The 24071-nt window shown below is 51.3% G+C and overlaps 2 protein-coding genes and 1 pseudogene across 2 annotated transcripts; all 3 read right to left on the bottom strand.

Moving 5' to 3' along the window:
• On the bottom strand, window positions 1-7093 carry LOC149920352 (uncharacterized). Its single transcript, XM_090147673.1, is given in 7 exon segments — window positions 1-252; window positions 1073-1183; window positions 1185-2103; window positions 2625-2731; window positions 4191-4284; window positions 4403-4596; window positions 5408-7093. Coding segments are annotated over 7 exon segments (3237 nt in total). The 3' UTR covers window positions 1-126.
• A 708-nt stretch (window positions 7094-7801) lies between these two features.
• LOC149920351 (ubiquitin carboxyl-terminal hydrolase 35-like) lies at window positions 7802-13912 on the bottom strand (annotated as a pseudogene).
• A 6031-nt stretch (window positions 13913-19943) lies between these two features.
• Window positions 19944-24071, bottom strand: LOC149920350 (uncharacterized). Its single transcript, XM_090147597.1, has 3 exons — window positions 22158-24071; window positions 21153-21346; window positions 19944-21034 (listed from the first exon to the last, which is right to left on the bottom strand). Exons 1-3 carry the CDS (start codon window positions 24069-24071, stop codon window positions 20848-20850), a joined length of 2295 nt encoding a protein of 764 aa, XP_090003723.1. The 3' UTR covers window positions 19944-20847.

Genomic DNA, 24071 nt, shown 5'->3' with positions numbered 1-24071 from the left:
CTTTCGTGCTGCCGCTCTCCCGGACCCACTGCCACCACAATGACACAGGCTGCAGGAGTGATGATTTTATTTATCGCATGCACGCTTGAAAATGGAGGTGATGATCCCGGAGATGTTGGCATGCGCTCAGTGGAAGACGCTGTTGTCATCAAGGAGTTTTCTGCTCACGAACCTGTGGTGGACTGAGGCGTGGGGGATTTTGGCAAGGTGGGAATGTAGGCAGCTCTGTTCCTCGCCTCTTTTTTCCTGCTCCTGTAGGAGAAATGACCGAGTATATTGCTGTTATTTGCATGGAAATGCCTGTTGGGAATTGCTCCCTCCTTCCCTGTGCTGTCCCACGCGCCCCTGGGAATTTTCCCCAAACTAATCTGGGGTTGCTATGGCACGTACTCATCTCTAGAACTTGACTGGAGAGATGCATCTAAGTGTCGCATCTCTCTAGCCACGTGGGTGATCCAAAGCCACCCCCTGACAGCCAGGGCAGTTCAGACCTCTCAGGTCAGACCAGGAGGAGGGCAGGAGGCGTTCCAGGCACACAGCAGGAATTTCCACGGTGCAGCAGGGCAGAGAATGACCATGGAGGAGCATCAGAGACAAAGCGTTATCGACTGACCACAGCCCCCACTCCATGTTCCCCTGCTCTGCTGGGAGGGGAGAAGGTAGAAAAGGGTGGATGGGGAGGAAGTGTTTTTAGTTTGCTTTTAGTTCTCATTATTCTACTCCTACTAACTGGCATCAAATCCTAACTGGTATCTTCCCCGAGTTGAGCTTGTTTTGCCCAGGATGGCAGACAGTGAGACATCTCTCTATACTTAACTTGACCCACGTCCTCTTATTTTCCTTCTCCTGCTAAGGAGGGGGAGTGAGAGCAGGAGGGTGGGCACCTGACTGGCAGCCGTGGCCCGCTCGCCACACCTGGACGCTTGGAGAAAAATGGAGGCCGAGCTGCCCAGGACAGACATCACCGAGTCATTCTCTTGTGGCTGGGGTTGGCTGCCTCTCTGATGCCATACATCAAGCTCAACACCCAATCTCAGTGGGAAAATGCAGTCTGTGTACACCTGGGATATACCTGCAAGTAGAGAATGTTGTCTTTGGAGATGGCTTCCATCAAGTCCTTACTGAGGGAGAGTTCGCTGTGCAGGTGGCTGGCTTCTGCCACAGCCTCATGCGGTGGAGAGCTACAGGCTGCCCTCCCGCTGCCTGTAGAATAGCACGTAGGCAGTGTCCTTGGGGTATAAAGAAGCCAGCTTGCTGACTGATTCAAAGGAGTGGGTGGAAACCGTGGCGTCGTCGAAGAAGTACCACGGGATTTCAGAGTCCAACTGCTTGCCAGAAGCCCGTTTTGGTGTCCCATCCCGGGGCGGTGCCTGGGGCCCGGTATCAGTGCACTCTCTGGAGAAGCAGTAGTAGTGGCCGCTCTGGGAGGTGATGCCCGAATGCACCACCACGCTGCAGAGATCGTACACGGCGGGCACGAAGGTGCTGCCCAGGTCAGCCGCGTCCTTCCCATGCCAGCAAATGTCCTCAGTTTCCTCTGGGCTGACGAGGATGGGCAGCTCGAGCACTGCAGGGATGGAGACACTGTCCAGGATCTTAATCCTCTTCATGGTCTGCGAGTCGAAGGAGAACCGCAGGAGTGTGAGGATGAGGTAGTGCGGGCCCTCTGTCAGCTCTGTCACTTTCTCAGCATCCTGCAAGGAAGCACATTTCTCGCAGTGGTATTGATTCTCTGCTGTCAATCTCTCCGGGGACAGAAAATAGTTGATTAAATCCGAGACGGATTGAGAGTCCTTAGGAGCGCGTGTCTGCTTCCCAAAAGCCAAGTGAGGATGTTTGGTTGTATCCACAGAGGTGCTTCTTGGTCTCCATACAGGCCTATCCGGAGGGGGGAAGGCCAACGACAGGTCTGTGAAGGCTTCTTCTCTAGAGGAGATGTTCAAACACTTCAAGCAACGAATCTTTGTCACCATTTTTCCCCCAAACATCTTCTCAATCAATGTCTTGTTGAAGGAATGACGCTCCCTGGCTTGAGACATCAAGCTGGATTCCGTCAGTTTCTGGTAGTAGATGCTCTTTCCAGTTTTCTCTTCTTCATGTAATCTTTGGCAGAAGAAAAAAGATGGCAACATAGAGCAATAAAAGCTAAAGAACGAGTTTCTACGTGTATGGTATCTGCTCTCCGCTCATCACAGTAAACGTGTGATAGATAACGGGTCTGTGCACACGGGTCTGATGCCAAGTGTGGTGTTGCAGAAAGCAGAGATGGTCAGTGTGCATTGACCCCACTTCCAGGGGCATCACCAGGACACTGGGGATTTGGGATTTTTAGGTGAAAGAAAGAAAGGCAAAACCAGCATTTTAAAGAGGAGGCTTGTCAGGCAAACACTTTTCCACTGAACTGGGTGCAATTTCAGAAATTTTCAAGCTGACTTCATTTCTTACCCCCAGCTGGGCACAAACAGTTCTACGAAGAAGCCCCGGACTGGTTTTCCCATTTTTACACCAAATCTCTCAGACCTCAGCCACGTGCACCTCTCCCATGGGAGTCAGCATTTCATATTACGCTATGTCTTGGGGCCTCATCATGTCTGGGCTCCAAAATTGGAGTGCTTGCCACATACCGATTCAGCAGGTACTTGAGATACTCCGAGCAGTCCTGCTGAGCACCAGGGGTAAACCAGGGTGGCCGGGAGGCAGAGAGGAAGCTGTCGGGTGAGACGGCAGGTCGCTGGAACCGAGACGGAAAAACACATTTAATCCACTGGATCTCACTTCATATAGGAGAAGACTTGCTTCGTTTGCTGCATCCAGCACTGAAAGGATGAACGTCAGCCCTGCTGAACATCCTTTTGCTGGACTGTCATGAGGAGAAGAGCTTCTATGTGCTCACTTTTACCAACGCCTGTCACTCAGGTACTCATATGAACTATCCATGCATTTATTTCATCATTCAGTTTCAAAATGGTTTGTGCTCCTGACCCAGAGACGTCTACCTAATTCAGCCTGAACTGAATTTGATCCTTAATTTGATACCAAGTCCATTTAAGAAAAAAAAAATCCACTCGACTTCCACCCATCCTTCTGATCACTGCAGGCAGGTAATCTGCATTACTGGATGATGTAATCAGTGCCATTCGGCAATTGTTGTCTAATTAATATGCTGAAAGGCCCATCATTGGCTGGAGAAATGACTTTAAGTGCTGGCCCAAAAGAAAAATAACTAGAGGGATTACAGGAAATTACTGGGAAGTTATTAACTGCGAGCTACACAGCAAGCAAGTCTGCTAATGCATCAAACACACCGTAACCTGCTTTGAACAAACAGGCTCTTTTACGACCAAATACTCCTCAAGTTAAGATGTTCTCGATATTACCCCCTGAAAGTGATCTGTAATGGATCTGTAATGGTGCAGCACCACAATGTAACGAGCCAGGGTTGCCAGTCAAGTCTTGGGAAATGGAGAGGTACAGGAAAGTGGGTCAACAGCAAGTGAAAATTCAAAGCTGTGTCTCTGGGGGACAGACGGGTGTTTTCACAAATGGACCTGGACATGACCCATCTGGAGTCACTCACGTTAAATTTCAGGCTGGTGAAGAAAGCGCTCGTAATTAATCTGTTTGTGGGTTAATTTGTTTTACTTTCCCTCGGATACAAAAGATTCATAACATCTGGAATCCAAGGGTTTGTTGCTCGTGTAGCTTTTGGTCTTTGGTTTTTTGGTCTGCCAAAGCTAATTTTAAGGCATTTTCTACTGATTGACTGCAGTTTGCAGTGAGGCAAGGGGACAAACATGTTACTCGGGTCTTCTTCCTTGCTGCACAGCAAGAAACAGAAAGTGCTGTTTTACACCAACAGGCTTTTCAGTTGGCCACGCATATAAACTATTACCAAATGGATTTCATTGTCAAAACTATTAGTTATTGTGTCCGTCAAAGCCAGGATGGACAGAGGCAGCCTGGTGTGAACACAGCTCACTTTCATGGATGACAGGAGCTGCAGACTCACTTTGCCTCCTCCACCCCCAAAATTAGCCTCTTTCCTGTCAACAAAATTTGCCCCATTACAAAAATGCACCCAGATCCACAACTCCTTATCAGCACATCGGAGCTGATGCAGGAAGCAACTTGGAGACGAGCCATTCCACGGCCGACAGGCCAAACAAATAACTAGAACATGAAATAATTACCTGACTGTGCTCCAAAAGTGCAAAGAGCGACCGGAGTTTTGTCATCAGGGGCTGGGAGATGCCCCCACTTAAATTCAACACCGAATGCCGAAAGCTGCAAAAGACAACAAGAGATGCAAACCAAGATGGACAATTAGAGTGGAAAGCACAATGCCAGGGCAGAGAGCAACCCTGGAGCAGTCCTAAGTGGGAACAAGGGAGCAACAACTCACTCCGAAGCCATGAAAAGAGCCTGGATGACACTGTTCACATAGCAAGTGTTTCCCATGTTAATTAAGCCAGTCTTCCCTTTCTCTGATTTGCAGGCCAGGGGTGGGTAGAAGCAGGCCGGCTCATTCTTCTGGGAGGTCCCAGCATTTGGTCCCAAGAGATGTTTAATCGGGTCTTCGTCTGGAGCTGGAAGAGCCTTGGAAAGAGAGATCAGTGACACCAGTCGTTATCTTTCTGATGGGCAAATGCAAAGCTCCTCTGCAGGAGGTGTTCGTGGCACAGCTTATCCTCATGCTCTTCACCTCGAGTACTGTCTGCAGTTTTGGGCCCCTCATTACAAGAAGGACATTGAGGCCCTGGAACGGGTCCAGAGAAGGGCAATGGAACTGGTGAGAGGTCTGGAGCACAAGTCTTACAAGGAGCGGCTGAGGAAGCTGGGATTGTTTAGTCTGGAGAAGAGGAGGCTCAGAGGAGACCTCATTGCACTCCACAAGTTCCCGAAGGGAGGTTGTGATGAGGAGGGGTTTGGCCTCTTCTCCCAGGCAACAAACAGGACCCGAGGAAATGGCCGCAAGTTGCGCCCGGGGAGATTTAGATTAGACACAAGGAAAAACTTTTTCTCTCAGGGAGTTGTCAGGCGCTGGAATGGATTGTGCAGGAAGGTGGTGGAGTCTGTTTGTCCTGTACCCAGGAAGCGAAAGGGCATGGGCACAGTGAAAGGGATGCAGGCTGGTTTTGCAGAGTATCACCCTGCAGGGCTCCGATTATAACAGAGCATTGCCAGCCTCGCAGGACTGCTTGGGGCAGCCGGCGGGGCTCACGCCACCTCTGGCATGGCCCTGCTTTGCACAGAGGTCTCCCACTGTGTGACAGCCCCATGGCTGGCAAGTCCCTGGGGAGAACTTATGGGCCTCTGGTGGTCTGCTTCCCTTGGATGTCCTCACGAATATGGTTCCCTGCTCCCCAGCCATGGTACCCTCCCTGCACAATGCATCTCCATCGCTCACCTCTGCCCAAGGCCTTCTTAATCTTCTCCAGAGGCTGCAGGCAGTCCAGTGAAGGCACAGAATGCAGATGGCGATCAAGGATTCTGTAAGGAGCCAGGCTCTCCTTTGCACAAGGTAGTCCCAAAGGTAGACCAGGATGGCAGGCAAGCCGTAGGCCTTCTGCTTGGTGCCTGGGGACGGCTGCTTTGGGCCCTCTGGAACGACCTTGCTGCCCTTGTACCAGACCCATCTGGGGCATCGGGAAGGTCCAAGCCAGCAGGGCCAGTAGGAGGTCAGGATCTTGGTCTCCAGTGGACGCTGCTCCTCAGGAAGGAGCTGGTTTGTCTTCCAGGCCTTGATTCTGGTAGGCCAGGAGATTAGGCCAAACCAGCAGGGCCAGGTGGAGGTCTGGCTCTTGGTCCCCACTGGGTGTTGCTCCTCGGGAAGGAGCTGTTTTGTCTTCCTGCCCTCAGTCCTGTCGGGGCAGGACGTTAGGCGAAACCAGCAGAGCCAGGTGGAGGTCTGGCTCTTGGTCCCCACTGGATGCTGTTCCTCAGGAAGGACCTGGTTTCTCTTCCTCTCCTCGATCCGGTCGGAGCAGGAGGTTAGACCAAACCAGCAGGGCCAGGTGGAGGTCTGGCTCTTGGTCCTAACCAGATGCTGCTCCTCGGGAAGGACTGGGTTTGTCTTCCTGCCCTCAGTCCTGTCGGGGCAGGAGGCCAGGCCAATCCAGCAAAGCCAGGTGGAGGTCTGGCTTCTGGTCCCCACTGGATGCTCCTCCTCAGGAAGGAGCTGGTTTCCCTTCCTCTCTTCGATCCTGATGGGACAGGAGGTTAAGCCAAACCAGCAGGGCCAGGTGGAGGTCTGGCACTTGGTCTCCTCTGTACGCTGCTCCTCAGGAAGGAGCTTGTTTGTCTTCTTTCCCTCAGTCCTGTCAGGGCATGAGGCTAGGCCAAGCCAGCAGGGCCAGGTGGAGGTCAGGATCTTGGTCTCCACTGGATGCTCTTCCTCAGGAAGGAGCTGGTTTCCCTTCCTCTCTTCGATCCTGATGGGACAGGAGGTTAAGCCAAACCAGCAGGGCCAGGTGGAGGTCTGGCACTTGGTCTCCTCTGTACACTGCTCCTCAGGAAGGAGCTTGTTTGTCTTCTTTCCCTCAGTCCTGTCAGGGCATGAGGCTAGGCCAAGCCAGCAGGGCCAGGTGGAGGTCAGGATCTTGGTCTCCACTGGATGCTCTTCCTCAGGAAGGAGCTGGTTTCCCTTCCTCTCTTCGATCCTGTCGGAGCAGGAGGTTAGACCAAACCAGCAGGGCCAGAAGGAGGTCTGGCTCTTGGTCCTAACCAGATGCTGCTCCTCAGGAAGGAGCTGGTTTTTCTTCTTGCCCTCAGTCCTGTCGGGACAGGAGTCTAGGCCAATCCAGCAGAGCCAGGTGGCGGTCTGGCTTCTGGTCCCCACTGGATGCTGCTCCTCAGGAAGGACCGGGATCGTCTTCCTCTCCTCAGTCCTGTCGGGGCAGGTGGTGAGGCCAAACCAGCAAGGCCAGGTGGAGGTCTGGCTCTTGGTCCCCACTGGATGCTGCTCCTCAGGAACATCCAGCTTCTGGTCCCAATTCCAGACCCAGCTGAGACGGCTGACATAGCCCGGTCCATGTCCCCCAAATGGAGACATGGTCAGAGCCAAGGCCAGGATGAATGCCAGGCTGAGCTTCATCCTGTTCTCTCCCAGAGAACAATCTCAACGCACAAATGGCTGTCACCCAGAGCAGAGCTCCAGCAATGACCACCAGCACGGAGCGGCCGCTCCACGAGTCTGAGCTGGGGGAGGCTGCCAGTGTGACTCGAGGAAGACTGATGTCATGCCCTGCTCTATGATGTCACAGTGCCTTTCCCCTGCGCTGGCCATAGGATTCCCAGCATGCCCTGGTGGATACCCTGGTGGATTGTTTAGATATGGATCTCATCAAGGCAGAGGATCAAAGCTCAGAGAATTCCTCCATGTGCCACACCAGCAAAGCAGGAAGGCGACACGGCAGAAGCCGGAAGGTTTTGGAAACCTCCGTGGACGCAAGTTTAATGAACTACTCTGAACAATAGCCAGATACAGTGTGCTTTTTTCTAACTTGAGCTGCTCAAAATGGAGCAGCTTCAGCTCCATTTTGATTTCACATCAGCAGCACTTTCAGCCTAGCAGACTTAAATACAAGAAGCATGCTCTGCTATTCATCCAGAAAAAAATAGCAATGGCATTGCCATCTAGATTTGGAGCAGCGTGGCTCCTGGGCATGGAGGAGGGCCCTGATGTACCCATCTCGGGGCTGGGGACTCAACACCCAAATCCCACAACACCGTCCGACCTCTGCTTCCTCCCATCCAACGAATCGTCGAATCATAGCAACACAGAATGGTTAGGGTTGGAAGGGACATTGAAGGTCATCTAGTTCCAGCCCCCCTGCTAGAGGCAGGGACACCTCCCTGTAGACCACGTTGCTCACAGCCCCATCCAGCCTGGCCTTGATTGCCTCTCGAGTGGGGCATCCACAACCTCTCTGGGCAACCCGTGCCAGTCTCTCACCACCCTCCCGGTAAAGAATGTCTTCCTAATATCTAGTCTAAAACTACCCTCTTCTAGTTTAAAGTCCTTTCCCCTTGTCCTGTCACCACTTGCCCGTATAAAAAGTCCCTCCCCAGCTTTCCTGTAGGCCCCCTTCAGGTACTGTGCAGCCACAGGAAGGTCCCCTCAGAGCCTTCTCTTCTCCAGGCCAAAGAGCCCCAACCCCATCAGCCTGTCCTCGTAGGGAAGGTGCTCCAGCCCTCTGATCATCTTCGTGGCACTCCTCTGGTCCCGCTCCAACAGCTCCACGCCCTTCCTGTGTTGGGGCTCCAGCAGGGGATGCACTTCTGCACGTGGGGGCTCACGACAGCAGAGTAGGGGGGTGGAATCACCTCTCTTGCCCTGCTGGTAGCGCTTCTCCTGGCGCGACCCAGGATACAGCTGGCCTTCTGGGCTACAAGCACACGTTGGCAGCTCATACTGAATCTTTCATCAATTGACACGCCCAGGTCCTTCTCCTCAGCGCTGCCCTCAAGCCATTCACTGCCCATCCTGTATCTTTGCTTGGGATTGCCTCGACCCAGGTACAGGACCTTGCACTTGGCCTTGCTGAGCTCCACGAGGTTGGCATGGACCCACCTCTCAAGCCTGTCCAGCTCCCTTTGGAGAGCATCCCTTTCCTCTAGCGTGTCAGCTACACCACTCGGCTTGGTGTTGTCTGCAAACTTGCTGAGGGTGCACTCCGCCCCACTGCCCACCGTTCCCTAGCAAAGCAGTGCATACTGGATAGTTCAGTGCTTTCCTTTCAATTTCTGCGATTCTTCCAGTGCAAACAACAGGAGAAGGAAAATGATTACAGAGTGCAACGGACAACATGAAAGCCTCAGATGTAATTTCAGCTCTGTTAGCAGCTCCTCCATTTGGTGCAGCAGTGAGATCACAGAATCACAGAATCACAGAATCACAGAAACACCAAGGTTGGCAAAGACCTTCAAGATCATCCAGTCCAACCATCCACCTATCACCAACAGTACTCACTAAACCGTGTCTCTCAACACAAAATCTAACCGTTCCTTGAAGATCTCCAGGGTCGGTGACTCCTGCACCTCCCTGGGCCATTCCAGCACCTGACCACTCTTTCAGAAAAGTAGTATTTCCTAGCGTCCAGCCTAAATGTCCCCTGGCACAGCTTGAAGCCATCCCCTCTAGTTCTGTCACCGGTTATACGAGAGAAGAGGCCGACCCCCAGCTCTCTACAAGCTCCCTTCAGGTAGTGACAGAGAGCAATAAGGTCTCCCCTGAGCCTCCTCTTCTCCTGACTGAACAATCCCAGCCCTTCAGCCGCTCCTCATAAGGCCCGTGCTGCAGACCCCTCACCAGCTTTGTCGCCCTTCTTTCAACCCGCTCCGGGGCCTCAATGTCTTCCTTGCAGTGAGGGGCCCAAAACTGGACACAGTACTCCAGGTGCGGCCTCACCAGAGCTGAGTACAGAGGGACAATCACCTCCCTGTTCCTGCTGGCAACACCGTTCCTGATGCACGCCAGCATGCCATTGACCTTCTTGGCCACCCGGGCACACTGCTGGCTCATGTTCAGCCGAGCATCAATCGACACCCCCAGGTCCATTTCCTCCACACAGTCTTCCAGCCACTCCGCCCCAAGCCTGTAGCGTTGCCTGGGGTTCTTGTGGACAGAGTGCAGGACCCGGCATTTGGCCCTGTTGAAACTCATCCATTGGCTTCAGTCCAGCTATCCAGCCTGTCCAGATCCCTCTGTAGGGCATGTAATGTTTGAAGATGACACACAGTTGTGAAAACCTATTAAAACGGCCTCAGCTTCCACGCAAACTGAGTGCCACGAAAAGGACAACAAAATTGCTTCCAACCTGTCCAAATTGTCAGTCAGCGATAAGAATCCAAGGGGTCTGGAACCAGACCAGGGAGGCTGAGCCGCCGTGCCTCAGGCTCTCCCTCCGTTTTCCAGCAGCTCTTGCTGTGGTATTTTGCCGCCATTTTTCCTTCCTGGGAAGGCTCGGCTCCCTCGCTGCAGGCCTCTGCTACGAAGCTGATCCGCACAGCGTCTTTGCGGAACTGGCCCTGCTGAGGATTCCCAGTGTGCCCTGGATGCTTCCCGGCGTGCTGCAGGACTCACAGCACCTCCCTGTGTGCTCTGGGGGATGCTGCACTACCTCAGCAGGACGTGGGCTCCCACTCGGGATGTGCTCTCTCCCCCTGGGGCATGGCTGGCTGTGGGCACCTGCAGCCACCGGTGCCTCTTCTCCCCCGGCCCAGGGCCCTTCCTCCTCCCCAGGCGCGTGCCCCCAAAACCTACACAGCAGCACTCTCCTGCACCAACGCCTTTCGTGCTGCCGCTCTCCCGGACCCACTGCCACCACAATGACACAGGCTGCAGGAGTGATGATTTTATTTATCGCATGCACGCTTGAAAATGGAGGTGATGATCCCGGAGATGTTGGCATGCGCTCAGTGGAAGACGCTGTTGTCATCAAGGAGTTTTCTGCTCACGAACCTTTGGTGGACTGAGGCGTGGGGGATTTTGGCAAGGTGGGAATGTAGGCAGCTCTGTTCCTCGCCTCTTTTTTCCTGCTCCTGTAGGAGAAATGACCGAGTATATTGCTGTTATTTGCATGGAAATGCCTGTTGGGAATTGCTCCCTCCTTCCCTGTGCTGTCCCACGTGCCCCTGGGAATTTTCCCCAAACTAATCTGGGGTTGCTATGGCACGTACTCATCTCTAGAACTTGACTGGAGAGATGCATCTAAGTGTCGCATCTCTCTAGCCACGTGGGTGATCCAAAGCCACCCCCTGACAGCCAGGGCAGTTCAGACCTCTCAGGTCAGACCAGGAGGAGGGCAGGAGGCGTTCCAGGCACACAGCAGGAATTTCCACGGTGCAGCAGGGCAGAGAATGACCATGGAGGAGCATCAGAGACAAAGCGTTATCGACAGACCACAGCCCCCACTCCATGTTCCCCTGCTCTGCTGGGAGGGGAGAAGGTAGAAGAGGGTGGATGGGGAGGAAGTGTTTTTAGTTTGCTTTTAGTTCTCATTATTCTACTCCTACTAACTGGCATCAAATCCTAACTGGTATCTTCCCCGAGTTGAGCTTGTTTTGCCCAGGATGGCAGACAGTGAGACATCTCTCTATACTTAACTTGACGCACGTCCTCTTATTTTCCTTCTCCTGCTAAGGAGGGGGAGTGAGAGCAGGAGGGTGGGCACCTGACTGGCAGCCGTGGCCCGCTCGCCACACCTGGACGCTTGGAGAAAAATGGAGGCCGAGCTGCCCAGGACAGACATCACCGAGTCATTCTCTTGTGGCTGGGGTTGGCTGCCTCTCTGATGCCATACATCAAGCTCAACACCCAATCTCAGTGGGAAAATGCAGTCTGTGTACACCTGGGATATACCTGCAAGTAGAGAATGTTGTCCTTGGAGATGGCTTCCATCAAGTCCTTACTGAGGGAGAGTTCGCTGTGCAGGTGGCTGGCTTCTGCCACAGCCTCATGCGGTGGAGTGCTACAGGCTGCCCTCCCGCTGCCTGTAGAATAGCACGTAGGCAGTGTCCTTGGGGTATAAAGAAGCCAGCTTGCTGACTGATTCAAAGGAGTGGGTGGAAACCGTGGCGTCGTTGAAGAAGTACCACGGGATTTCAGAGTCCAACTGCTTGCCAGAAGCCCGTTTTGGTGTCCCATCCCGGGGCGGTGCCTGGGGCCCGGTATCAGTGCACTCTCTGGAGAAGCAGTAGTAGTGGCCGCTCTGGGAGGTGATGCCCGAATGCACCACCACGCTGCAGAGATCGTACACGGCGGGCACGAAGGTGCTGCCCAGGTCAGCCGTGTCCTTCCCATGCCAGCAAATGTCCTCAGTTTCCTCTGGGCTGACGAGGATGGGCAGCTCGAGCACTGCAGGGATGGAGACACTGTCCAGGATCTTAATCCTCTTCATGGTCTGCGAGTCGAAGGAGAACCGCAGGAGTGTGAGGATGAGGTAGTGCGGGCCCTCTGTCAGCTCTGTCACTTTCTCAGCATCCTGCAAGGAAGCACATTTCTCGCAGTGGTATTGATTCTCTGCTGTCAATCTCTCCGGGGACAGAAAATAGTTGATTAAATCCGAGACGGATTGAGAGTCCTTAGGAGTGCGTGTCTGCTTCCCAAAAGCCAAGTGAGGATGTTTGGTTGTATCCACAGAGGTGCTTCTTGGTCTCCATACAGGCCTATCCGGAGGGGGGAAGGCCAACGACAGGTCTGTGAAGGCTTCTTCTCTAGAGGAGATGTTCAAACACTTCAAGCAACGAATCTTTGTCACCATTTTTCCCCCAAACATCTTCTCAATCAATGTCTTGTTGAAGGAATGACGCTCCCTGGCTTGAGACATCAAGCTGGATTCCGTCAGTTTCTGGTAGTAGATGCTCTTTCCAGTTTTCTCTTCTTCATGTAATCTTTGGCAGAAGAAAAAAGATGGCAACATAGAGCAATAAAAGCTAAAGAACGAGTTTCTACGTGTATGGTATCTGCTCTCCGCTCGTCACAGTAAACGTGTGATAGATAACGGGTCTGTGCACACGGGTCTGATGCCAAGTGTGGTGTTGCAGAAAGCAGAGATGGTCAGTGTGCATTGACCCCACTTCCAGGGGCATCACCAGGACACTGGGGATTTGGGATTTTTAGGTGAAAGAAAGAAAGGCAAAACCAGCATTTTAAAGAGGAGGCTTGTCAGGCAAACACTTTTCCACTGAACTGGGTGCAATTTCAGAAATTTTCAAGCTGGCTTCATTTCTTACCCCCAGCTGGGCACAAACAGTTCTACGAAGAAGCCCCGGACTGGTTTTCCCATTTTTACACCAAATCTCTCAGACCTCAGCCACGTGCACCTCTCCCACGGGAGTCAGCATTTCATATTACGCTATGTCTTGGGGCCTCATCATGTCTGGGCTCCAAAATTGGAGTGCTTGCCACATACCGATTCAGCAGGTACTTGAGATACTCCGAGCAGTCCTGCTGAGCACCAGGGGTAAACCAGGGTGGCCGGGAGGCAGAGAGGAAGCTCTCAGGTGAGATGGCAGGTTGCTGGAACTGAGACGGAAAAACACATTTAATCCACTGGATCTCACTTCATATAGGAGAAGACTTGCTTCGTTTGCTGCATCCAGCACTGAAAGGATGAACGTCAGCCCTGCTGAACATCCTTTTGCTGGACTGTCATGAGGAGAAGAGCTTCTATGTGCTCACTTTTACCAACGCCTGTCACTCAGGTACTCATATGAACTATCCATGCATTTATTTCATCATTCAGTTTCAAAATGGTTTGTGCTCCTGACCCAGAGACGTCTACCTAATTCAGCCTGAACTGAATTTGATCCTTAATTTGATACCAAGTCCATTTAAGAAAAAAAAAATCCACTCGACTTCCACCCATCCTTCTGATCACTGCAGGCAGGTAATCTGCATTACTGGATGATGTAATCAGTGCCATTCGGCAATTGTTGTCTAATTAATATGCTGAAAGGCCCATCATTGGCTGGAGAAATGACTTTAAGTGCTGGCCCAAAAGAAAAATAACTAGAGGGATTACAGGAAATTACTGGGAAGTTATTAACTGCGAGCTACACAGCAAGCAAGTCTGCTAATGCATCAAACACACCGTAACCTGCTTTGAACAAACAGGCTCTTTTACGACCAAATACTCCTCAAGTTAAGATGTTCTCGATATTACCCCCTGAAAGTGATCTGTAATGGATCTGTAATGGTGCAGCACCACAATGTAACGAGCCAGGGTTGCCAGTCAAGTCTTGGGAAATGGAGAGGTACAGGAAAGTGGGTCAACAGCAAGTGAAAATTCAAAGCTGTGTCTCTGGGGGTGTCACGGAATCAACTAGATCAGTTTATGCCCGTGACAGGGGGCAGTAGGCCCCTGCCCTCCCCACCCCCCACCTGGGCCCACAAAATGGGAAGGAAGGGGGAAAAGGAAAAAAAACAGCGGCAACAATCTATGGAGGTAAACTTATTTTACTAACTATGATATCGGAATACAAAATAATACAATATAATACAATCTAATTGAAATTGAGACTAATAAATCAAATAAGATATGAGAGAGAGTTCCCGAGACCGAGTCAAACCTGAAAAGCTTGGAACGGCTAGGAAAGCACCCTCCAGCACCCACTGCCAGGCAGTAAGAGACCGCCCCCCCCGGAAGGGTCAGATCCCGTGACTTCCGTAATGTATAGGGATAGGTACATAGAATTAGAGCATTAACACTTCAATTCCAGTACATGATGTTTTGATGTGGAATATTGAAAATCAAATAAGCAAAAACCAAAACCATGACATTCCACCCCTTATTCTACATCACTACATCACGCTTAATATATATATATACATATACAAACAAACAAAATGATTAAAAATGCATCACACGTACACGTCTATATACATATACATGGAATTACTGTCTGCACTCCCCCAGCATCAAGTTTCCTTGTGGTACACATTGAACATCCCCATTTTCCTGCATTACCCACCAAGTGGATCCAGGTCCCTGGGCAAAAACAGTACCGCGGAGAGGTTTGCCCTTTCCAGAAGCTGGAAGAACCCAAACTGCTTTTCCCAACATGCTCTTTACATGTATTACAGGGACCTTATCTCCCTTGACAGTATGTAGGGAGCTAGCAGGACCATCACGATTGATAGATCCTCTGGTATTGACTAACCAGGTGGCTTCTGCCAAATGCTTCTCCCAGTGCTTAAATGTTCCGCCACCCATTGCTTTCAGCATTGTTTTTAACAACCCATTGTATCGTTCAATTTTACCAGAGGCTGGTGCATGATAGGGAATATGGTAAATCCACTCAATGCCATGATCTTTGGCCCAAGTATTTACAAGAGAATTTTTGAAATGAGTCCCATTATCTGACTCAATTCTTTCTGGGGTGCCATGTCGCCAAAGGACTTGTTTCTCAAGACCTAATATGGTGTTTCGGGCAGTAGCATGGGGTACTGCATATGTTTCAAGCCACCCAGTGGTTGCCTCTACCATAGTAAGCACATAACACTTACCACTGCGGGATCGTGGCAAGGTGATATAATCAACCTGCCATGCCTCCCCATATTTATACTTTTGCCATCGCCCTTCCTCCCAGAGTGGTTTCATCTTCTTGGCTTGTTTGATTATAGCACATGTTTCACAGTCATGAATAACTTGTGCAATAGCATCCACAGTTAAGTCCACCCCTCGGTCTCTAGCCCACTTATATGTGGCATCTCTCCCCTGATGGCCCGAGGTCTCATGAGCCCACCGAGCTAGAAATAATTCACCCTTGTTCTGCCAGTCCAGGTCTATCTGAGCCACCTCAATTTTGGCAGCTCGATCTACCTGATGGTTATTTTGTTGTTCTTCAGTAGCCTGACTCTTGGGCACATGAGCATCTACATGGCGAACCTTTACGACCATATTCTTTATTCGGGCAGCAATATCTTTCCACAGTTCAGCAGCCCAAATAGGTTTACCCCTTCTTTGCCAGTTATTTTGTTCCCACTGCTGTAACCACCCCCACAAAGCATTTGCCACCATCCATGAGTCAGTGTAAAGATAAAGCATTGGCCACCTCTCTCGTTCAGCCACATCCAAGGCCAGTTGGACAGCCTTTACCTCTGCAAATTGGCTTGATCCTCCTTTCCCTTCAGTGGCCTCTGCAACTTGTCGTGTGGGGCTCCACACAGCAGATTTCCATCTGCGATGCTTTCCCACAATACGACACGATCCATCAGTGAACAGGGCATACTTTCTTTCATTTTCTGGTAATTCGTTGTATGGTGGGGCCTCTTTAGCTCGTGATACTTCTTCTGCTGGTGTTCCAAACTTTTTACCTTCAGGCCAGTCCATGATGACCTCTAGGATTCCTGGACGGCTGAGGTTCCCCATCCGCGCTCTCTGCGTAATCAACGCAATCCACTTACTCCAAGTGGCATCAGTTGCGTGATGGGTGGGGGGAACCTTTCCTTTAAACATCCAGTTCAACACTGGTAGTCGAGGTGCCAGAAGGAGCTGTGTTTCAGTACCGACCACTTCAGAAGCAGCCCGAACCCCCTCATACGCGGCTAAGATCTCCTTTTCAGTTGGAGTGTAGCCCTCTTCCGACCCCTTGTAGGCCCGACTCCAGAATCCCAGGGGTCGGCCTCGGGTCTCTCCTGAGGCTCTCTGCCACAAGCTCCAAGTGGGGCCTTTCTCTCCAGCAGCAGTGTAGAGGATGTTCTTTATATCCTGCCCTGTCCGTACTGGCCCTAAGGCCACGGCACGGGCTATCTCTTGCTTAATCTGTTCAAAAGCCTGCTGCTGCTCGGGGCCCCATGTAAACTCATTCTTCATTCGCGTCACATGATAAAGGGGGCTTACAATGAAGCTATAGTTTGGAACATGCATTCTCCAAAAGCCCACTACACCCAAAAAAGATTGTGTCTCTTTCTTACTAGTGGGTGGAGACATAGCGGTGATTTTGTTGATCACATCTGTCGGGATGTGACGACGGCCATCTTGCCACTTTATACCTAGGAACTGAATCTCCTGAGCAGGTCCTTTCACTTTGCTCCGCTTAATAGCAAAACCAGCACGCAGAAGAATCTGGATTATTCGCTCTCCTTTTGTGAAGACTTCTTCTGCTGTATCGCCCCACACAACGATATCATCAATGTACTGCAAGTGCTCAGGGGCACTGCCCTGTTCTAATGCAGTTTGGATCAACCCGTGGCAAATGGTTGGGCTGTGTTTCCACCCCTGGGGCAAACGGTTCCAAGTATACTGAACACCCCTCCAGGTGAAAGCAAACTGTGGCCTACATTCTTTGGCCAAAGGAATGGAGAAAAAGGCATTAGCAATGTCAATGGTGGCATACCATTTGGCTGCTTTTGATTCCAGTTCATACTGGAGTTCTAACATGTCCGGCACAGCAGCACTCAGTGGGGGTGTGACCTCATTCAGGCCACGATAGTCCACCGTCAGCCTCCATTCTCCGCTGGCTTTACGCACTGGCCATATGGGGCTGTTAAAAGGTGAGTGAGTTTTGCTGATCACTCCCTGACTCTCTAGTTGACGAATCAACTTATGAATGGGGAGCAAGGAATCCCTGTTGGTGCGGTACTGCCGTCTGTGCACCGTTTTTGTAGCAATTGGTATCTGTTGCTCTTTTACTTGTAGCAACCCCACAACAGACGGATCTTCTGACAGGCCAGGCAAAACAGACAGCTGCTTAATGTTGTTTGTGTCTACAGCAGCTATTCCAAAGGCCCATCGATACCCCTTAGGATCCTTGAAATGCCCCCTTCTGAGATAATCAATACCAAGTATACATGGAGCCCCTGGACCAGTCACAATAGGGTGCTTTTGCCAGTTCCTACCAGTGAGGCTTATCTCGGCCTCCAACACAGTCAATTCTTGAGAGCCCCCAGTCACTCCAGAAATATGGATTGATTCTGTCCCTTCATAAGTCGAGGGCATCAGAGTGCACTGTGCACCGGTATCCACCAATGCCTTATATTTCAGTGGTTCTGATGTGCCAGGCCATCGGATCCACACAGTCCAATAAACTCTATTATCCCTTTCCCCCCCCTGACTGAGGGCAGGGCCCCTCTATTCATTACCTGTGGTAACCGGAGCAACTGCACTGGCGGTTGATCTGCCTTGTAATTCTCTCACCCGTGCTCGTAGTACATGAGTAGCTTGGTCGTGCCACTTCCTCATGTCTTCTCCATGGTCACGTAAGTAACGCCACAAGGCAAGTCGCGATGTAGGATTCCTTCCTGGAGCTGGAGAGCGTTTGCCTCTAACAGCTGAGATTTTTGATTTTGCACCTGCGAAGGAGGGTTCATCGTCTTTAGTTTGTTGGATCCACATTTGTTCTACCATCTCCTTCACCTCCTTCAGTAGACTCTTTTGACTATACTGATCTTCATCAAGCGTTTCTGATACTTCTACAGGTTTGTCACGATTCATCAGTGAAGACACTTGCTCTTGGACTTTATTCAGTTGCTCCGTCATTTGTGAGATGGCGGCGATGGCGGCGCGAGTTGGGGGTAGCTGTTGTTCATAGCTTTGGAGCATAAGAATCAATTCATAAACTAAGGGGCTTCTCTGTTGGTCCTGGTATCTGTCCGATGCGGCCAATAGTGCAGAGGCGTATCTGGCTGGCGCTGTTGATGTGAGTTGCTGCCACATTTCACGCGTTGTTCTCACTCTCTCAGGGTCATGGCCTTGTGGGTCGTTAAAAACACAGTTCGGGTCATACAACATTTCCACCACGGCTATTTCCCTCAAATACTGGATACCCTGTTCAACTGTATCCCATCTTTTCGTCACAGGCTTCAAGCCGCTTTTGAAGGGGTACCTTTCCTTCACGGCTGTTAATACTCGTTCCCAGAGGGAGGCAGCCCCATCCAGACATCGACTAATCCCTCTGTCAATAGCTGGATCTCTGGCAATGGCTCCTAGTTGGCGGGCTTCATTACCATCTAGAGACAAGCTACTGGCCCCGTCGTCCCAACAGCGAACTAACCAGGAAACGATACTTTCATTTGGGCGCCGTGTAAATTCCTTTCTTGAGCCTTGGATTTCAGTCATCTTCAGAGGCCGACGAGTAGTAATAGAAACTTCCTCTTCATCACTCTCTTCTGCATGTCTCTTAGTTTTTCCTTTTGCCTTTCTTGATGTTGGTGGTTTCGAGGAGGGCCCCTCACCTGGATCTTCCTCCACCTCCTCCTCCTCCTCTTCTTCTTTTTTCCGTTCTAGACGCGAGGACACTCGTTTCCATTTCTTGCCCTCCACAGGGGCAACTGATATTGTTACTGGTGTCTCCTGTAATTGATCAGATTTGACTTTCCCTTTGGCTTGAACCTCAGCTCGGAAACTCTCTCTCTCCAAAACAGTATTATATATGGCACGGTAAGCACAAGCCAAACCCCAAATAAGTTGTACCTCCTTAGATTTACCTGAGCCGCACTGCCCCTGTTCCAAATACTGGCTAAGTTTCTGGGGATCCCACAGGTGCTCAAGAGTGAAATCCCATGACATTGCGGGTCCCCATGCTTCTAAGATTTTTCCTAAACCTCTCCATATTCCCTGCCAGTCAGCATTCTCTGGTTCTGGAGGAGACTCCTTCTGCTTACTATTCCTGTATAGGACTACATTCAGGGAGAGTGATATTACGACCACAAGCATGAGAGTTAACTCAGCATTGGAAAAGCGTCTGATAAACCAAAAGGAAAACCTGGAAACTGGTTTGAACATCGTGTGGTTTGTAAAATTAGCTATTCCATCTGGGATGTAGTTGCTTGTGAAATTAGCCATTCCATCCGGGATGCAAGTGTCAAAATTCGTATTAAACATTGCATATAGGTACCAAGATAGGTACCATACAGGCGTCTCCGTCAGTGCCCATATGTAGTTATATATGTACACAAGTCCACAACAAGTAATGATGACATTGATGATTCGCCAGTAGGTCGCGAGAAACACCATAGCTTTTAATCCCTTACTCAGCGCTCCCACGAAAAAGAGTGGGTTCATCGCTGGTTTCTGCTCAAAAAGGGTTAATGGGTTGAAACTAACAAGAGGGGGGGGGGAAAGGAAAAAAAGGCACTACCCAGACTAAGCAGTGCTCAAAGTTTACAAATATCCCAGAATACTGGCAGTACGCCTGGTCTTTCAAGGTCAAGTTTCCCAGCACAAAACCTGAACTACTGATAATGCTCCCTAACGAAGCTCTCTAAGAGCAGAGAGCGAGATTCGTTCTAAGAGCCAAAAAGCAAAAACCAAAAACAAAAGGCAGCTATGCCCGCATCCTCCACCAAAATCTGTCACGGAATCAACTAGATCAGTTTATGCCCGTGACAGGGGGCAGTAGGCCCCTGCCCTCCCCACCCCCCACCTGGGCCCACAAAATGGGAAGGAAGGGGGAAAAGGAAAAAAAACAGCGGCAACAATCTATGGAGGTAAACTTATTTTACTAACTATGATATCGGAATACAAAATAATACAATATAATACAATCTAATTGAAATTGAGACTAATAAATCAAATAAGATATGAGAGAGAGTTCCCGAGACCGAGTCAAACCTGAAAAGCTTGGAACGGCTAGGAAAGCACCCTCCAGCACCCACTGCCAGGCAGTAAGAGACCGCCCCCCCCGGAAGGGTCAGATCCCGTGACTTCCGTAATGTATAGGGATAGGTACATAGAATTAGAGCATTAACACTTCAATTCCAGTACATGATGTTTTGATGTGGAATATTGAAAATCAAATAAGCAAAAACCAAAACCATGACAGGGGGACAGACGGGTGTTTTCACAAATGGACCTGGACATGACCCATCTGGAGTCACTCACGTTAAATTTCAGGCTGGTGAAGAAAGCGCTCGTAATTAATCTGTTTGTGGGTTAATTTGTTTTACTTTCCCTCGGATACAAAAGATTCATAACATCTGGAATCCAAGGGTTTGTTGCTCGTGTAGCTTTTGGTCTTTGGTTTTTTGGTCTGCCAAAGCTAATTTTAAGGCATTTTCTACTGATTGACTGCAGTTTGCAGTGAGGCAAGGGGACAAACATGTTACTCGGGTCTTCTTCCTTGCTGCACAGCAAGAAACAGAAAGTGCTGTTTTACACCAACAGGCTTTTCAGTTGGCCACGCATATAAACTATTACCAAATGGATTTCATTGTCAAAACTATTAGTTATTGTGTCCGTCAAAGCCAGGATGGACAGAGGCAGCCTGGTGTGAACACAGCTCACTTTCATGGATGACAGGAGCTGCAGACTCACTTTGCCTCCTCCACCCCCAAAATTAGCCTCTTTCCTGTCAACAAAATTTGCCCCATTACAAAAATGCACCCAGATCCACAACTCCTTATCAGCACATCGGAGCTGATGCAGGAAGCAACTTGGAGACGAGCCATTCCACGGCCGACAGGCCAAACAAATAACTAGAACATGAAATAATTACCTGACTGTGCTCCAAAAGTGCAAAGAGCGACCGGAGTTCTGTCATCAGGGGCTGGGAGATGCCCCCACTTAAATTCAACACCGAATGCCGAAAGCTGCAAAAGACAACAAGAGATGCAAACCAAGATGGACAATTAGAGTGGAAAGCACAATGCCAGGGCAGAGAGCAACCCTGGAGCAGTCCTAAGTGGGAACAAGGGAGCAACAACTCACTCCGAAGCCATGAAAAGAGCCTGGATGACACTGTTCACGTAGCAAGTGTTTCCCATGTTAATTAAGCCAGTCTTCCCTTTCTCTGATTTGCAGGCCAGGGGTGGGTAGAAGCAGGCCGGCTCATTCTTCTGGGAGGTCCCAGCATTTGGTCCCAAGAGATGTTTAATCGGGTCTTCCTCTGGAGCTGGAAGAGCCTTGGAAAGAGAGATCAGTGACACCAATCGTTACCTTTCTGATGGGCAAATGCAAAGCTCCTCTGCAGGAGGTGTTCGTGGCACAGCTTATCCTCATGCTCTTCACCTCGAGTACTGTCTGCAGTTTTGGGCCCCTCATTACAAGAAGGACATTGAGGCCCTGGAACGGGTCCAGAGAAGGGCAATGGAACTGGTGAGAGGTCTGGAGCACAAGTCTTACGAGGAGCGGCTGAGGAAGCTGGGATTGTTTAGTCTGGAGAAGAGGAGGCTCAGAGGAGACCTCATTGCACTCCACAAGTTCCCGAAGGGAGGTTGTGATGAGGAGGGGTTTGGCCTCTTCTCCCAGGCAACAAACAGGACCCGAGGAAATGGCCGCAAGTTGCGCCCGGGGAGATTTAGATTAGACACAAGGAAAAACTTTTTCTCTCAGGGAGTTGTCAGGCGCTGGAATGGATTGTGCAGGAAGGTGGTGGAGTCTGTTTGTCCTGTACCCAGGAAGCGAAAGGGCATGGGCACAGTGAAAGGGATGCAGGCTGGTTTTGCAGAGTATCACCCTGCAGGGCTCCGATTATAACAGAGCATTGCCCGCCTCGCAGGACTGCTCGGGGCAGCCGGCGGGGCTCACGCCACCTCTGGCATGGCCCTGCTTTGCACAGAGGTCTCCCACTGTGTGACAGCCCCATGGCTGGCAAGTCCCTGGGGAGAACTTATGGGCCTCTGGTGGTCTGCTTCCCTTGGATGTCCTCACGAATATGGTTCCCTGCTCCCCAGCCATGGTACCCTCCCTGCACAATGCATCTCCATCGCTCACCTCTGCCCAAGGCCTTCTTAATCTTCTCCAGAGGCTGCAGGCAGTCCAGTGAAGGCACAGAATGCAGATGGCGATCAAGGATTCTGTAAGGAGCCAGGCTCTCCTTTGCACAAGGTAGTCCCAAAGGTAGACCAGGATGGCAGGCAAGCCGTAGGCCTTCTGCTTGGTGCCTGGGGACGGCTGCTTTGGGCCCTCTGGAACGACCTTGCTGCCCTTGTACCAGACCCATCTGGGGCATCGGGAAGGTCCAAGCCAGCAGGGCCAGTAGGAGGTCAGGATCTTGGTCTCCACTGGACGCTGCTCCTCAGGAAGGAGCTGGTTTGTCTTCCAGGCCTTGATTCTGGTAGGCCAGGAGATTAGGCCAAACCAGCAGGGCCAGGTGGAGGTCTGGCTCTTGGTCCCCACTGGGTGTTGCTCCTCGGGAAGGAGCTGTTTTGTCTTCCTGCCCTCAGTCCTGTCGGGGCAGGACGTTAGGCGAAACCAGCAGAGCCAGGTGGAGGTCTGGCTCTTGGTCCCCACTGGATGCTGTTCCTCAGGAAGGACCTGGTTTCTCTTCCTCTCCTCGATCCGGTCGAAGCAGGAGGTTAGACCAAACCAGCAGGGCCAGGTGGAGGTCTGGCTCTTGGTCCTAACCAGATGCTGCTCCTCGGGAAGGACTGGGTTTGTCTTCCTGCCCTCAGTCCTGTCGGGGCAGGAGGCCAGGCCAATCCAGCAAAGCCAGGTGGAGGTCTGGCTTCTGGTCCCCACTGGATGCTCTTCCTCAGGAAGGAGCTGGTTTCCCTTCCTCTCTTCAATCCTGATGGGACAGGAGGTTAAGCCAAACCAGCAGGGCCAGGTGGAGGTCTGGCACTTGGTCTCCTCTGTACACTGCTCCTCAGGAAGGAGCTTGTTTGTCTTCTTTCCCTCAGTCCTGTCAGGGCATGAGGCTAGGCCAAGCCAGCAGGGCCAGGTGGAGGTCAGGATCTTGGTCTCCACTGGATGCTCTTCCTCAGGAAGGAGCTGGTTTCCCTTCCTCTCTTCGATCCTGTCGGAGCAGGAGGTTAGACCAAACCAGCAGGGCCAGAAGGAGGTCTGGCTCTTGGTCCTAACCAGATGCTGCTCCTCAGGAAGGAGCTGGTTTTTCTTCTTGCCCTCAGTCCTGTCGGGGCAGGAGGCCAGGCCAATCCAGCAAAGCCAGGTGGAGGTCTGGCTCTTGGTCTCCACTGGATGCTCTTCCTCAGGAAGGAGCTGGTTTCCCTTCCTCTCTTCAATCCTGATGGGACAGGAGGTTAAGCCAAACCAGCAGGGCCAGGTGGAGGTCTGGCACTTGGTCTCCTCTGTACACTGCTCCTCAGGAAGGAGCTTGTTTGTCTTCTTTCCCTCAGTCCTGTCAGGGCATGAGGCTAGGCCAAGCCAGCAGGGCCAGGTGGAGGTCAGGATCTTGGTCTCCACTGGATGCTCTTCCTCAGGAAGGAGCTGGTTTCCCTTCCTCTCTTCGATCCTGTCGGAGCAGGAGGTTAGACCAAACCAGCAGGGCCAGAAGGAGGTCTGGCTCTTGGTCCTAACCAGATGCTGCTCCTCAGGAAGGAGCTGGTTTTTCTTCTTGCCCTCAGTCCTGTCGGGACAGGAGTCTAGGCCAATCCAGCAGAGCCAGGTGGCGGTCTGGCTTCTGGTCCCCACTGGATGCTGCTCCTCAGGAAGGACCGGGATCGTCTTCCTCTCCTCAGTCCTGTCGGGGCAGGTGGTGAGGCCAAACCAGCAAGGCCAGGTGGAGGTCTGGCTCTTGGTCCCCACTGGATGCTGCTCCTCAGGAACATCCAGCTTCTGGTCCCAATTCCAGACCCAGCTGAGACGGCTGACATAGCCCGGTCCATGTCCCCCAAATGGAGACATGGTCAGAGCCAAGGCCAGGATGAATGCCAGGCTGAGCTTCAT

This window comes from Phasianus colchicus, chromosome 1, assembly GCF_987193195.1.
Source record: "Phasianus colchicus chromosome 1, bPhaCol1.hap1.1, whole genome shotgun sequence".
NCBI lineage: Eukaryota > Metazoa > Chordata > Aves > Galliformes > Phasianidae > Phasianus > Phasianus colchicus.
The sequence above is the reverse complement of the archived record's forward strand: the minus strand, read 5'-3'. Positions and strand labels throughout refer to the sequence as shown.

Excerpts from the sequence above, each read along its gene's own strand:
- LOC149920350 (XM_090147597.1), bottom strand. The coding sequence starts at position 24,071 with ATGAAGCTCAGCCTGGCATTCATCCTGGCCTTGGCTCTGACCATGTCT. Across the intron at positions 21,347-22,157 it reads TAAGAAGGCCTTGGGCAGAG|GCTCTTCCAGCTCCAGAGGA; the intron begins GTGAGCGATGGA and ends TCTCTTTCCAAG. Across the intron at positions 21,035-21,152 it reads GCTCTTTTCATGGCTTCGGA|CTTTCGGCATTCGGTGTTGA; the intron begins GTGAGTTGTTGC and ends TGTCTTTTGCAG.